At 34.7% G+C, this 16741-nt stretch overlaps 1 protein-coding gene across 1 annotated transcript in view; it reads left to right on the top strand.

The window, feature by feature from the left end:
* The window catches only part of LOC136825308 (glutamate receptor-like), a 104175-nt gene that overhangs the window by 75829 nt on the left and 11605 nt on the right, over positions 1-16741 (top strand). The window contains exons 2-6 of the mRNA XM_067081443.1: positions 7734-7985; positions 10948-11130; positions 11476-11684; positions 11873-11989; positions 12352-12517. Coding sequence (XP_066937544.1) covers positions 7735-7985; positions 10948-11130; positions 11476-11684; positions 11873-11989; positions 12352-12517 — 926 coding nt within the window. The 5' untranslated portion in view covers position 7734. The remainder of the gene's footprint in view (positions 1-7733; positions 7986-10947; positions 11131-11475; positions 11685-11872; positions 11990-12351; positions 12518-16741) is intronic.

Raw genomic sequence — 16741 nt, 5'->3', positions numbered from 1 at the left:
AATAAGCGAAAAGTCTGATGAAATATCTTAATAAGAAAAGCGCATAACTTAAGCGCACACCATGAGCATTGCCGTTCGATGGAGTCACTGTATTCATAGTCGTAATAATGTCTTACGAAAACAAAGAACTCCCAATTCACAGGCAGCTTTCATCCAGATCAGGTATGCATAAATATAGCAAATCAATAGAGCAAAAAAGCAGGAAATTGCTACTATTTTTCTATATATATATCGCTTTTATGCCCTCGGTATCAGTGACATTCAAGTGAGTACCGCCAGGATGAATTGTGCCTCTAATCTCATATCATTCATAAAATATCGAACTCCATTTTCATTATTCTTTCCCTCTTTCTATATTAAAACCCACCCCACTGAATTAGTTCCTCGTTGGGTGAGTGGGTTCCGTTCTCAGCTAGCACTCTGCTGGCCGCGAGTTCAAATCTCCGACCGACCAATGAGGAATAAGAGGAATTTATTTCTGGTGACGGAAATTCATTTCTCGCTATAATGTGGTTCGGATTCCACAATAAGCTGTAGGTCACGTTGCTAGGTAACCAATTGGTTCTAAGCCACGTAAAATAAATCTAATCCTTCGGGCCAGCCCTAGGAGAACTGTTAATCAGCTCAGTGGTCTGGTTAAACTAAGATATACTTAATTTTCTTACCCCAATGAATTATCAACATCTGACATTATTCTTCCTCTCCTTCAAGGGAGAGCAATTTCACAATTGATCTAGCCTATATCTAAAGCTTCCCCGTGCAATATCAGTGCAATAATAATAATAATAATAATAATAATAATAATAATAATAATAATAATAATAATAGTCTAACAAATGTCCTCCTCGCCACATCAATAACTGTCTTTAGTACATCAATCACGTTCATATCCACTGGTCAGTCGTCGCCATTATCATCTGCCGATGTGATATGGTTATATGAGGCGTTTACGATCACATCAGAACAAAGCTTCGACACTAAAGAATGCCAAAATGGATTGATTACTGCGGCTGCTTCTCACAGTTATGTGATACTTCCATTACAAAATGTGTCTACTGTGACTAATGGTGGAAGGGTTACCGGAGTTCGTTTTCAAAATTCAAACAGCGTAGACTCACTTCAGGGTACCGCAGAGTGTACAGCTACTTTAAAACACACACACACATATATATATAACATAGAAATATATTTTAATAAATTTACTATACCTTGGGAAGAACTTATTTCAAGGGGAATTGACAAATGGATCTGAGGCCGGGCAAATGCGTGTATCAATTATAATTTCCTTTGTGTGCGCAAATGCACGTATCTATAGCAATTTCCTTTGTGCGTGCTATTACCGAAGTTGAGTACATTCGATATGAAACGACAGTTATGGCTTAATATTTACGAATGAATATTACATATATATATATATATATATATATATATATATATATATATAAAATATGTATACATAATATATATACTGTATATGTATAAATATATATACACAAATATAAAATATACATTATATATGTATATTATATATTTGTATATATATTTATACATATTTATGTATATACATACATATGTATATATATATATATATATATATATATATATATATATATATATATATATATATATATATATATATATATATATATATACAATATTTTTCAAAAACTATGGAATGATAGTGAAAATTTGATTTTTACTACCGTAACGCGTCTGTTGGTATTTGCAGATTCCACTATTTATATATATATTATATATATATATATATATATATATATATATATATATATATATATATATATATATATATATATATATATATATATATATATATATATATGTGTGTGTGTGTGTGTGTATATATAAGATTAATCTTCTTGCCGAATCCAACCCACGTAAAAGAAGAGGGCTGAGACTTACTTCAAGACGTAGGTGACATGTGCGAGCGGCAATGCGTCACAATGAGGTCCGATAGCCAACGGAGTAATTGATTCACTACAAAAATTATTATCTGGAGAAGAGGGATAAAAATGTGCGAGTGTATGTAACTAAAAATGGTTAAGTAAGGCACATTACTAAACTAAAGGCTACATTAGATTGTGCTTTTGCATATATTACTTGCAGTGATCAGAGCAATCTACCCAATTCTTCATCAGAAAGACAGATAGATTGATTGATTGATTTATGACTACTAAAACTGGTGTTACAAAACCTAGGTTATTGACGCTGCATGTGACCCAATTAAATAAACTCAAAAGATAAATAAATTGAAAGGGGGTTTCATATAGGAAATACAAAGATGGAGAGAGAGAGAGAGAGAGAGAGAGAGAGAGAGAGAGAGAGAGAGAGAGAGAGAGAGAGAGGCGGAATGCGCATGACAGTAATGTTCTGTAGGTTAACCACACAGGCGGACATCGAAGAACGACCATTGCCTTCAGAGACCACCTCGAGCACTTATAACTCGATCCTCAAGCCGAGTTTATTCTCCTTTGCAACATCCACTCCTGCTGCTGAGTGAGGTTTTCTTGTTTTCTTTTTCATTGCCTTATTCTTCGAGCTGCATCAAGTTCCTCCACATCATTCGGTACTCCAGGTGATTCAAGGCTTCCTTAACAGGTATTCCTCACAGCTTTGACATACAGTACTTATTTTTTTTTTACTAGGTAAACACTTCATCATTACCACTGGTACCAAACCAGAGTATCTTTCCTCAGCTTAAGGAACGCATTAATTAATGAATTTTAAAATGTCTTTCTTTTGCAGCTAAACTTCCAATTTGCGTACGTTCTTAATGCGTGTACACATGCATGTATTCAAGGTATACGTCCATAAGTATGCTGAATCTCAGAACACATAAGAAAGAAGGGCATTCTGTTTTTAATACTCATTTCAGGTTATTACCAGAATATTTTCTTATCTCAGTCTGAGATTTTGGCAGACTTTAAGATTAGTGAAATTAATCAACTGCCAACAAAAATTCCCACAGAAAATAAAATGGAAAAAATTATGAGACATATATATATATATATATATATATATATATATATATATATATATATATATATATATATATATATATATATATTATATCTTTGAATATATATATAAATATATATGTATAGTATATATATATATATATATATATATATATATATATATATATATATATATATATATATATATATATATATATATATATATATATATATATATATATATATATATAAGATTTGTGGTCACTTATGAGATCATTTTTATGTGATAACTCTCACATACAAGTAACACCCACCTACTTGCTGTAGAAAGCTGCCTAATTAGTTCCTCATTTACATATGCTGGTTTTAACTTGCCGGTCTGGAATGGCCAAACTGATAACAGTGACAGTAAGAAAAACAAAGTGACTGTCTGTTTGGTCTTGTAAGTCATGTTACCTAAAAACCATACGAATAATAATAATAATAATAATAATAATAATAATAATAATAATAATAATAATAATAATAATAATAATAGTACTCATTTCAGCTCAGGGCCATATACATGGGATATACAAAGTGGAGACAGCACAGTACACACAAGCTAGATACAAGAAATAAATATCCACACACTTGCTGAAGTAGTAGCAAAAGTAGTAATTATAATAATGACAATGACAGCATTAATATTGAGGATAAAAGTAAAAATATTAAAAAGGTGATAACAATTAAGAGAGGTAACATTTCAACGTCAAAACTCTTGAGGTTCTCAATACTCGACTTCTAACATAACCACAATAATTTCTTCGTGTAAATGCCGTATTTTTTATTAGTTATGGCTATTGACGTTTTTGACTGGGTATAATTTTCATTGAAATATTGATTATTGATGATATTGAGTCTTTCAATTTTTGGTGCCAATGATCCGTGGTTGAGGACATTCCTCAAATAACTGATAGAAAATCCTCACATGTGAAATCCCACTTACATTTTCATCATCCCGACCTCCTTTTCATTCAATCTTAAATCAGGAATAGATTTTGCAACGAAGATCCCGCATGAAACATACTTACTATTTTAGGATCCCCAGATATTTTTTTAGATTTCAAGAGCAAATCTTGGTGATTTTCTTATCATTCGCAAGATTCCAATAGTACTGCTTCGATTTAAACCGATGCATTCTCAACTCGAGATCTAATACTGAAATACCTTCATAACTCTTTCTAGTCCTTTTATTGATTCATGTATCTCTTGAGTAATTAATTTATATATATACTTTGTTTTTTTTTGCAAACTGGGTTCGTTCTATCCAGTGTAAAACGTGAAACGGTGACAAAAGCACTCGCTTAAGTGGCATGTGAATTCAGTGATAGAGTGACGACCTCCATGGCTACTTCTGTTTACATCAGTCTTTAAATCATACTGTATTCAGACGACCTCTCCTCTCATCATTTCGACATAAGATTACAGTATTCTATCATCTCTCTCCCTCTCTCTCAGTTCCTCTCTCTGCACAGAGCCAAATCAAAAGAGCCCGAAAAACGACGATTTAAAACTGTTTCTGTCCCCTTACTTAAAAATTAAAACAGGACAGGCAGTGAACATTTTTCCAAAGTAATTTTTTTATGTATATAATTCTTTATTTCTCTCTCGTCGTCAGTTCTCTTTTTATCTTTTTTTTTTTACCCTCTGTGAATTTTTCTAAATTTTCAATCACAGTGTACTATGGGTGTTTTTTCTTTAATATCATATTCACTTTCGCTTCTGACATTTCAGCTATGTCTGAAGACATTTAATTTTTCTTCTGTCTTTATGTTTCTTGTTTTTTCTATATTTTTATCAGTGACTTTTCATAAGCACAGAGATAGGTGAAGTTGGGTAAGGCGAGGCGATTTTAAGGTTATCTGTCTTCATTTTCATCCAGATCATTCTAAAATATTAATTTCTTTTTTTCTTAACTTACAAACCTGGTTAGTGGATGATGTATATAAACCAGCCTTTTGTCCAAGCTAAGCCGGCCTTGTGTCCACATTAAGCTGGTATTATATCCAGGTTAAACAGGCCTTATGTCCAGATTAAACCAGCTTTATGTCCACACTAAGTCGGCCAGATTAAGCCGGCCTTCTGCCCAGATTAAGATGGGCTTTATGTCCAGGTTAAACAGACCTTTCTGTCCAGATCAAGATGGGCCTTATGTCCAGATTAAGATGGGCTTTATGTCCAGGTTAAACAGGCCTTCTGTCCAGATCAAGATGGACCTTATGTCCATATTAAGATGGGCCTTATGTCCAGGTTAAACAGGCCTTATGTTCAGATCAAGATGGGCCTTATGTCCAGATTAAGCTAGCCTTGTGTCAGATTAAGCTGACATTCTGTCCAGACTAAGCCGGACTTTTGTCTCGATTACACAATTACACTGGCCTTAGTCAGCTTAAGGCAGCCTTATGTCCAGATTAAACCAGTCTTTTGTCCGATTTAAAGGGCCCCTATGTTCAGACTAAGCTGGCCTTGTGTCAGGTTAAGCAGGCCTCCTATCCAGACTAAGCTGGACTTTATGTCTCAACTAATCTGATCATATGTCCAAATTAAGCTTCCTTTATGTCAAGGTTAAGGCAGTCGTATATCTCAGCTAAGTTGGTCTCATGTCCAGAATAAACTGGCCTTATGTCTCATAGTAAGCTGGTCTTATGTCCAGATTAAGCTGGCCTTATGTCCAGATTAAATTGGCCTTTATTCACATTAAGCCAGCTTTATGTCCAGATCTGGCTAGCTGATGTCTAGATTAAACCAGTCTTATGCCAGAAGAGGCCCTTATCCAGAGTCAAAGGGAATAAATCATCTGAGAGAATAAGCCGATTGGTATGGATCTCTGGACTCTGTCCAACCAACAGTGTCCATGTAAGTTTACACACTGCAGTAACGTCTTTGCTTCATGCTGATTTCTTGATCAGTCAAAGATAAGCAACGCTGTTTAGGCATTAAAATCAATCACCAGTTGAACCTAGTCCGTGCTGTGACCAGCAATTAATGCCACCTCTGGGACCAGCAAAAAAAGACTTTTGGTGTCTTGTAAGAGCGATAATGGGGCGCAATGAGACATAAAAAGCCTGTAGGTGAACGTGAAAAACCAACAACAAAAATGAACCATTTTTCTCTTGACATTGTTTTGAGTCCTCATTCGCTCCCACTCAAGAAACACAGATCCTGCTCCTTGCTGTCCCTAGTCTGGTGGGCATATCCGCTGGAACACTTGCTTGAGAATGGGGTCTTACTTTTAACCCGTCTGTGGAACCTGATTTCCTGTGATGTCCTGAGGTTTTCAAGTTCTCCGTTTGACTGATGATGGTAGATTCCATTATCTTCCTTTTGCAGGAGCAGCTGCCTTTGAGAAACAGCTCAGACTCACTCCAGTTCATGGTATGACCAGTATCTCTCACACGTAAGAAAATTCCTGAAGTCACCGAACCTATCTTCTTTATCATTTACGCTCAATTGATCCTTGTGAGATATATCTACTGGTCTCCCCAACATAAATTTCATTACAGTTAGTGCATGGGTTTTTATATACACCAGCACCTGCATCTTTTTTTTATTTAAATATTCATGAAAAAGTGAACTGCTGATGGATTCAGGATTGTGCAACATAACTGTATTGACAGATTCGAGGTGTTCAGTAACTTTTTTGCTGCTCTCAACACAAGGGAACTTTATTTTATCGTAAAGTCTTGTTTGTTATCTGTGGGACCTCTATAGTATATTTTGTCCGCTTTATTGATGGCTTTCTTGATAATGTATGGTATAACTGTAAAGAAATTTACATCAGTGAGACTGGTAGATCCGTCTCACAAAGACTAATAGAGCATAAATGGCCAGGAAGCTATTGGGTCTTCGTACATATGAAAGCTACTGATCGTACTATAAATTCGCGTGAAGCCAAACTGTTTTTCAAAAGTAGTTGCTTGTACAATAGGAAGATTCCGGGATCCGCCATCATCAGTCAAACTGAGAATATGAATCCGTCAGGATGACACAGGGAATCGAATTCCACAGACGGGATAATAATAAGACCCATTTCAGAACATTTGTTCCACCGATATATCCACCTGACTCAACAAGAGTGGGAACAAGATTCACGTATCTTGAGCGAGAGCTAAAATACAAGTTCTAACACCACAAAAGTCGTTATTCTGCACCTGCATATTCCATATAAATAAGCCTGTCATTCACAAACTGCCCATGTTCACCAGTGATCAAGATTGATGCGCTGTCAATCAAAGTACATGGTTTTGTCGTGTTTACAGGATTTTTATTGGCCTGTTACATTTCAGATATATATATATATATATATATATATATATATATATATATATATATATATATATATATATATATATAAATAAAATTTCAGACTCACATCCAGAGCGAACCCCCGTTCTTTCAAGCGAGAGTCCAGCGCCCTAGCAATTCCTCCACACTTGAAAGACGGGGTTCGCTCCCGATGTGAGCCAGAAATTATTTCTGTGAAACACTTTCTCATGTTTTCATTTTCCATATATATATATATATATATATATATATATATATATATATGTACATATATATATATATATATGTACATATATATATATATATATATATATATATATATATATATATATATATATATATATATATATATATACACACATACATACATGCATACATATATATATATATACACACATACACACACGAATACTATACATCATCTCATTGCAGGATGAAAAGCCTTACCTTCACGACGACCTCCGCCGTCCTGCAACTGTGCATCGTATTCCTCCATGGCATCATTTCAACGGAAGGGCGAAAAGGAATAGGACCTATTTTGAAAAAGTGTGCAGCTCAGGACCATTCAGAAAGCATGAATGAACTTCAGGAAGTTATTGTGAATGTCATAGAAGTTCACTTTCCTAGCTGCCGTCTACTAATGCTCAAAGAAACTGACGATGTCAACATTAACTTTTTCCTAAAGTAAGTGAATATATTTATGTATATGTATCTATATACATATACACATACATATATAATATACATATATATATATATATATATATATATATATATATATATATATATATATATATATATATACATGTATGTGTATGTATTTGTATGCATGTATGTATATATATAATTATACTGTATATATAAACTCCTGACTCGCATCCTGAGCGAACCCCGTTCTTTCAATTGCGAGTCCAGAGCATCTGCAGTTCCTCCACACTTGAAACACCGGATTCGCTCCCGATGTGAGTCAGAAATTTATTTCTGTGAAACACTCTCATATGGTCATTTCCATGTACACGTATATATATATATATATATATATATATATATATATATATATATATATATATATATATGTATGTATGTATATAAATATGAATCTATATAACACACACACACATATATATATATATATATATATATATATATATATATATATATATATATATATATGCAGAATTTTTTTTTTAAAAGCAACGTTACGAAATTCTGCAAGAAACTCACTGATGCCACTAAAGCAATTGCTTTGAACGAAATTTTTATAAGAGAAAACCTATGCCCTAAAAGTATATATATATATATGTATATATATATATATATATATATATATATATATATATATATATATATATATATATATATATATATATTCGTCACTTACACACGTGCTACTTATTTGTATACACAAAATTAATATTAAGCCACGAATATCTTTTAAAATCCAATTTATTATACCTTGTAAATAACTTGCACCCAAGAAGAATTGTAATTGATAACTGGTTCTGCGCCAGCCAGGATTCGAATTATGACCTGTTTTATAAATAACGATAGAGTGACTTTGACCACCAGGGCAGTTAATCTCACTGTCTATTGTTTGTAAATCGGGCATCACATCGAATTCTGCCGGAGACGAAATTATTCCCAAGGTATAATGAACTGGTTATTACCCAATATTTATGGCTTAACACTTACGGGTATTGGTATATCTCACTTCATATATATATATATATATATATATATATATATATATATATATATATATATATATATATATATATATATATATATATATATACACACACACACATATAATGTACATACATACACACACACATATATACTAGCTGACCAACCCGGCGCTGCCTGGGAAAACTTTGAAGGGCTCAGAAAAATTTTCCTGCATCTCCTTGTACTGACTGTCCCTTTTATCCAGAACTTACTGTACCAACTGTTCCTTTTATGCATATATTACTGTCCTGATTGTCCCATTTATCCAAGTATTACTGTGGCAATTGTCCCTTTTATCCAGACATTACTGTACTAACTGTCCCTTTTATCCATATATTACTGTACTGACTGTCCCATTTATCCAGATATCACTCTGGTGATTATCCCATTTATCCTGGGATTACTGTGGTGACTCCATTTTATCCAGGTATGACTGTGCTGACTGTCCCTTTCATCCAGGTATTACTGTAATGACTGTCCCAATTATCCAAGTATTACTGTTCTGACAGTCCCTTTTATCTAGGTATTACACTGGTGGCTGTCTCATTTATCCACGTAATACAGTACTAACTGCCCATTCATCCAGGTATTACTGTGCTGGCTGTCCCTTTCATCCAGACATTAATGTAATGACTGTCCCATTTATCCAAATATTACTGTACTGTCTGCCCCTATTATCCAGGTATTACTGTGGTGACTGTCCCTTTTATGCAGGTATTACTGTGGTGACTGTCCATTTTATGCAGGTATTACTGTGGTGACTGTCCATTTTATCCAGAAATTGCTGTGGTGACTGTCCCATTTTTCCAGGCATTACTGTTGTCTGTACCTTTTACCCAGGTATTACTGTGCTGACTGTCGCTTTTATCCAGACACTGCTGTCGTGACTGTCCACTTTATCCAGATATTACTGTGGTGACTGTCCCATTTATCCAGTTATTACTGTGGTGGCTGTCTCATTTATCCAGGTTTTACTGTGCCGACTGTCCTTTTTATCCAGTTGGTATTACTGTGGTGACTGTCCCATTTATCCAGGTATTCTTGTACTGTCAGTCCCTTTTATCCCAGGGTTACTGTAGTGACTGTTCCTTTTTATCCGGGTATTACTGTAGTGACTATTCATTTTATCAAAGTATTACTGTGGTGACTGTCTAAACCTTGATAAAGAATTAATAATCACTGGAAAGAAAAGCATTTTCAATAATATATTTTTATGGTATCGAGTACATGAAATGAGGTATGATAAACTTGCAGAGTTTATTTAGATATATAGAAATAAGGTATGATTAACCTGTAGATTATTTACCACATAAATTAAAAAGTTAAAGGGAGGGGGAAGGGCAAGGGCAAGGGGCGGGGTACAGGATTGAAACCAACCCTATTATTTAAATTGGGTCAAATGATGTCCATGGTCCAAATTTTGTCTAGATCGGTCAAGCGGTTTGGATTTCTATAGCATACAAACATATGGACAAACATACAAACATTCACTTATAGAAATATATATATATATATATATATATATATATATATATATATATATATATATATATATATATATATATATATTATATACACACACAGTATATATACTGAATATACTAATGATAATCGCAATTCTTACTATGCTTCAAGAGAAGTATTTACAGTACTTTGTTCATGCATATGTAAAAAGTTAATGATAGTGTAAAGTTTGGGTGGATGACATTGGACACATGAGCTGCTGTCATTAAAATAGTGTTAATGATTCTAAACATCTTAAATTGTATGGTTTCTCGATAGATGACCACACCAATCTTCTACTGCTTGTGCTTGCTGTCAGTGTCAGTCACTTTTCCTGTATTCGTCCAAGAAAAAATTTTTAACGATTATCAGTGCTTTCTTTTATTTCAAGATTTAATTTATAATATCCTTCAAGGACTCTTTATTTGAGAAACTGGCCGTTTGTCCTCGTGGATCGTCAGCTGATGACGCAGATGGTGCAAGATGCGCAACTGACGAACGAATTAACAGAACGCATCTTGATAGGTCGAAGAAAGACGATTGGCTGCAGATTCGTGGTTGTTTACCTGACTAACTCTTCTTACAGCATTTCTGTAAGGTAAAGTATTCACGTGGTTCCTCCTCATTTCCGGTGCATATTAAGTTCTATATAAAATGAAAATAGTAAATTCAGTTATTTACCCGATTCTCAGAATATTGATATCAGGATTATTAACATATCACTCACAATGCTTAGTAGGGAATTTCTAACAATGCATAGCAAGGAATTTCTGTCTCATGGCAATAAATCTCTCCCTCCCTCTCTACTGCCTACTCTTACGTTTCTCTCTCTGTATCTCTCTTTCAAATGTCCATACACTACACTGTCTCCCTGTTCCCCCCTTTATTCTTATTGTCTTCCTTTTGCCTCTCTCTCTCTCTCTCTCTCTCCACCCATATACAGTTTTCTACAGAAGCTGAGCATCACAAAGTACCCGCATATGAAAGTGCTGGCCATAGGGCTGCCTGGAGGAGAAGGAGACTTCCTCATGAGTCACGCCTTTCGAAATACCGTCCACGCCCTCTACTTCGCCGTGGTCTCTAGCGGCTGGGAAAGAAAGCCTATGGAGTCTACTACAGGAAAATACTTGCCAGCATCTACACAACATGCAGGTATGTCTAGAACGTTAAAAAGGGCCTGCAGTGATCAGTGAATTGCCAGATGGATTTGCCTCAATCTTCTTTTTAAAGACTTGCCGAAAAATATTACAGAACAAAAACGGAAACACATAAAATCATGAAAACTTCCTTTTCCAATTCAGATTTAATGCGCAAATATAACAAGTAGGATTTTCCCACAGGGAGTATAAGAGCATATCTCCGGTGCCTGTTCTGTGACGCTGGAAGAAGCAAAGTGGTCCTGACAGACACTTGGTACCCGAAATCTGGCTGGAGTCGCCAAAGAAATTTCTTTCCCGGTAAGAATCACAAGTTTTGGAATTCTATTTTCTCATTTGCATCTGCTCACTTACATGTTTACCAATTAATTTTCACTAATGACATAAGTACCTTGCACTTAGATTTTATTATTACGGCCTTGAACGACTGAGAAGTGCCCTATTCGTGTCACTGAGTAAAGTAACTCACCTTTACATAATCAGAATTCCTAGAGCGCATTTGCATATCTCTTTCAAGTATAAATTGGAAAACGACGTCGATCACAGCTCTTTGAGTAACGCCCACGAGCAAAATTCAATTATTCTCCCTGGAATCATTCATAAAATGAATTTAGTCACTTCTTCGCTCGACTAATCCATAGGATGAATTCATCTCTCCTTAGACCAATTCAAGGACTTCAACGGATACACTTTACGGATGGTATCGAAGCCCTTGCCCCCAATCGTTGACTTCATACGGGATACAGATAAGCCCGGAACATCGGTCCAGTTTGTAGATTGCTTGGAAATTCGAATGCTCAGGGAAATGGCTGAGAAAATGAATCTAACGTAAGTCTTTGCCATCTTTTAAATTTTTCCATCAAGTGGGTTATGTTTATTTGTTTACGTATCTCTTGTAACTTCTTTTTAAATAAATCATAAGTCCAAGGGGCAGACAGTTTTGTGACTTTGTCTATCTCTTCAGAATGGATACAACTGAAAAGGAGCCGTGATGTCTCAAAACTGTCTGAGATTAACTATATTCCTCAAACTTTTGTTTATATTGTGTACATTGAGATTCAGTATTATCACAAATCTATATTAAGTTCGAAGTCACCATGAATAGTCTTCATCGATTCATCCATTTGGTTTCTGTAGGCTCATTTCCTTGTGGTCCAAGTACTGTCCTTAAAACTGCTCCTCATTTGGGGTTTCATGTTTGGAGTCGATCTGTTCAAGCATGGCTAAATTTGCATTGCCTGTTTTGGAACAATAATTAAAAACTGGCATCACAGTAAATATGGTCCTTGACACCAAAACACGATTAGATGCGAAATAAATAGCACTTGAATTATTTCAGTAAGTGGCGTCTCGATCAGTATGCTCTTCGACACATGAAATCAGTTATTTGCAAAGTAATAACAAAAGACTATATTGATGCACAAAATTTCCTTGTTATTTGGAACAGTTTTCTTTGATTCACCAACACAACTGGTCAAATCCATCAACAGAAGTTACCCAGTGATCTATGACAGCACTTACTGCAAGCTAATATAAACAAATGCAGTAATCTTTCAGTTATCCAAATTAATAGAGCCAAGGGCCCGTCAGATAATGGCGAAATCTGGATAACTGCAAGTAAAAAAATGTAGGGGTGTTCAAGGGCAACTCTGTACCTATTCTTACCTAACCCTGTCAACACTACTGAACTGTAAACACTCAGTATGCTTACAAACAACAACCATTACACTTTAAACTGAAAACTTTATGCAAAAGGAAATGATCTACCTTTTTTACCATTACTTATAATAAAATATACTGCATAAATACTCCTTGAAAAAAGTGCAACCGCTTCTTTTCCTCTCTCTCGTAAATGACACAGTTCATTGGGCAGGTAGCCTACCTGTATTTAGACCAACTTTCTTATCAGATGTTACCATATTGTATTACCATACATGATATACAAAATGTGTGTGTGAACTACTGACCTAGGCTAGCCTATCCATTTGCATTAGTCAGACAGGCTACTACAGCTGTATTTAAGAAAATGGCAATGGTAATGAAATGTTATTTTACTTACAGAATCCATTTGTACTGTATTTTTCTCTTGTTATATGTATAAAAAATCATTTGTTCCGCCATTTGTGTTGTTCACGTTCTCAGAATCAGCCGATGAGCCTACTAGCAAAAGAATTAGGAGAATAATTTTTAGCTACTAAATGAAACATATGTATTAATGGAATTATTTTCATTTTTATAACTCAATGTAAAATGCGTATACAAGGGTAAACGAACATACTTTACGTTCAAGTAAAATCCCTCAAAATCGCAAAACAGCTGTTCCCCGATTCGAGGTTTATGTCATACTCGATGTTGTTTAAGTCAGTTCTTTGGTAAATGGTTGTTAATTATAAGAGATGGTTATGAAGTGCTATATAAGCCATAAGTCTGGTAATCTTGTTTGAAAGCCTGGCCTATTACAATCTACCAACAATGAAAGTTGTTTGGTTTGTAATACACAGTGTTTGCAATACACTGCAACACCCTGTATTTACATCTTTATCACACATGGCGTTTCTTGATGGCAACTGTTCAAAAGAATATAATTTTCAGAACACTATTAAAAAGTTATTTGAATTAATGAGTGCATGCATACATATGTACCAGACATAAATTATAAATAAAATAGTGATGGAGTGTGTGTCACTGTGTTAGGCTTCGATGTAAATATACCTCAGTTGTTCTCTCTCTCTCTGCCGTATCTCAGTACTGTACAAATCTTTTAATGAAATATGGATTACTGTATTATAAGCATAAAAACACGAAACTAAACAAACTCCAGGTAGTTCACAACGCCATCGAATGAGAGCGTGCATACGTAAGTACGTATTGCCATTCTTTTTTTCTTTGCTTGATTTATTGTACCATATTTCATTACAAATGTAGTTAACTCTAAGTACTGTATGATTATCACACATATCATGACAGTACGCAAGAGAAAATTTATCGCTGTTGATATTTCATCTCTAATCACCGTAAAAATATTTAAAATGCGAATTTCACATGTAGGCAAGGCAAAACCAAACAGGCTGTAGCAAGTTCAAAGACACCATCGAATGAATGTGTGTGCATATTTACTGTGCATACCCTATTCATATAATTACATTTATCTTTTGGTTTGAAAAACAAAAAAATTGAGAATACAGAATAAACATAAACGAGAATACTGTAGCATAGTATATATATATAAAAAAGTAAAGGAGTTGTGTGTTTACTGTACTTAGGCTTCGATGTAAACATACCTTGGTTATTGTTCTCTCTCCATCTCTCCACTCTGACTCTCCTCTCCCATGGCACCCAGCCATCTAACCCCCCCCCTCCCCCATCTTGGAAACTTCTCAAAGCTTCCCCCACCCCTCAAAACCCTTTCTCAGTCAGTTTGAGTGTAAGCAGTGTTATCAACATTTTTGTGAGGCCGCAAAGCATTGCCAACCATCAGAGGGGAGTTTTTACAAATTTTTTGAAAATTATATATATGCATCTTTGGAACCTTGTTCCGGATGTGTTGGACAATGTCAAGTGTCGGATAATGGTGATCCAGATAAGAGATTACTGTAAAAAGTCTACTTTCTCCAGTAACTGTAATAGGGGACACAAACTAAGATATATTGCACAACCTACTGCCTTTTGTTGTCATTTTCCAAGGTTACCTGGCTATAAGATGACAAAGTGAATTATATTGAAAGACTTTTTCATATAATTGTTATTGGTTTATACCTGGCAATTAAAGCTAAGAGTATTGACATCTTAATTATGGATCCCATTTACCATCAACCAAGCCAAACAATCACCCATTTGAAAGATGTCAGTTTAAACAAGCAAGAGTTCACTGAGAATGAAAAAACTGCAATTTCAGTGACAAAAAAAATTGCTGTTTAAGTACAATAATCTATAACAAAGCTCAGTGAGCAAAAAATAAACTGAAGTTTCAGTGAGAAAAACAAAAACAATTCCAGTAATAATACTATAATATAACTTCATTGGGAACAATAAATAACAATTTCAGGGAGAGTAATAAAATACAATTTCAATATGAATAATAAAATAAAATTATTGTAACAATTCAAGTTTTGGTAAAGAATATATTTCCTCATCGAGGATCACATTTATTGTGACGCCAGTTTTCAAATATAATTCTTGTTCTAAATGAGAATCGACAACTCCACGATAATTAAGAAAAAAAAATGTCCTTTAACTTGAGTAAAATAAAGAGAATAATTGACTGCACAGAAAGATAATCAAGTACTATTTCCCCATTGCAATTTAGGCAAAAGCAGATAAATAATAACTATGAAGATGAAAGTCACTTTTCCATTTGAGTATTTGACAGAAACCAATGGAATAATTGAGAACAGTAAATACAAAGAAAAAATTACCGTACGTATCCAAAAAATGTTGGTTATTTCAGAATCAGTCAGTTTTGTGACAGCACAGGTTCTTTGCTGCTTTGCTGAGTGTAGTAAGGTGTTAGAGGGGAAAAGAGAACTGATGTGTACCTCTACACTTTCCACACCGATAAAAATGATCCACGAGGTTCAAGGTGTTTCTGCGCATGAATCGAAACTATCTTCATTTCAGTAAATCGAAATTCCAATGCAATTTTCCCAACACAAAGATTCAAATTGGCGGTAGCTGATGTGCTTATCTAAACCGGAACCAAAAAACAAGAAAACAAAAGCATAAAAGGGCAAATGTGAGGCTTAAACTTCTTGGAGAATTATGAGGTAGGGTTATGGAGGACTTCCTAGACCTAGGGGTAGTAGAGGATGGAAGGCGCACCAAATGTCCCCTTCACTCAGAATACTAGTCAGGGACAGGATAACATGCAAATCATTTATAAGACTTTAGAAAATATGTAAATTTGAAATAATACGGTGAATATTTAAACATTAAACATCCCTCCAGGTCATCATATCTTAATTATGGCTTTTATTTTACTTATTTTGATGCTGAGCCAGCACCCAGGACAAGTCATTTTCCATCATGCAACTTGACCCCGCTGGGCACTACCGT

Source organism: Macrobrachium rosenbergii, chromosome 37, assembly GCF_040412425.1.
Source record: "Macrobrachium rosenbergii isolate ZJJX-2024 chromosome 37, ASM4041242v1, whole genome shotgun sequence".
Lineage (NCBI taxonomy): Eukaryota > Metazoa > Arthropoda > Malacostraca > Decapoda > Palaemonidae > Macrobrachium > Macrobrachium rosenbergii.
The sequence above is the reverse complement of the archived record's forward strand: the minus strand, read 5'-3'. Positions and strand labels throughout refer to the sequence as shown.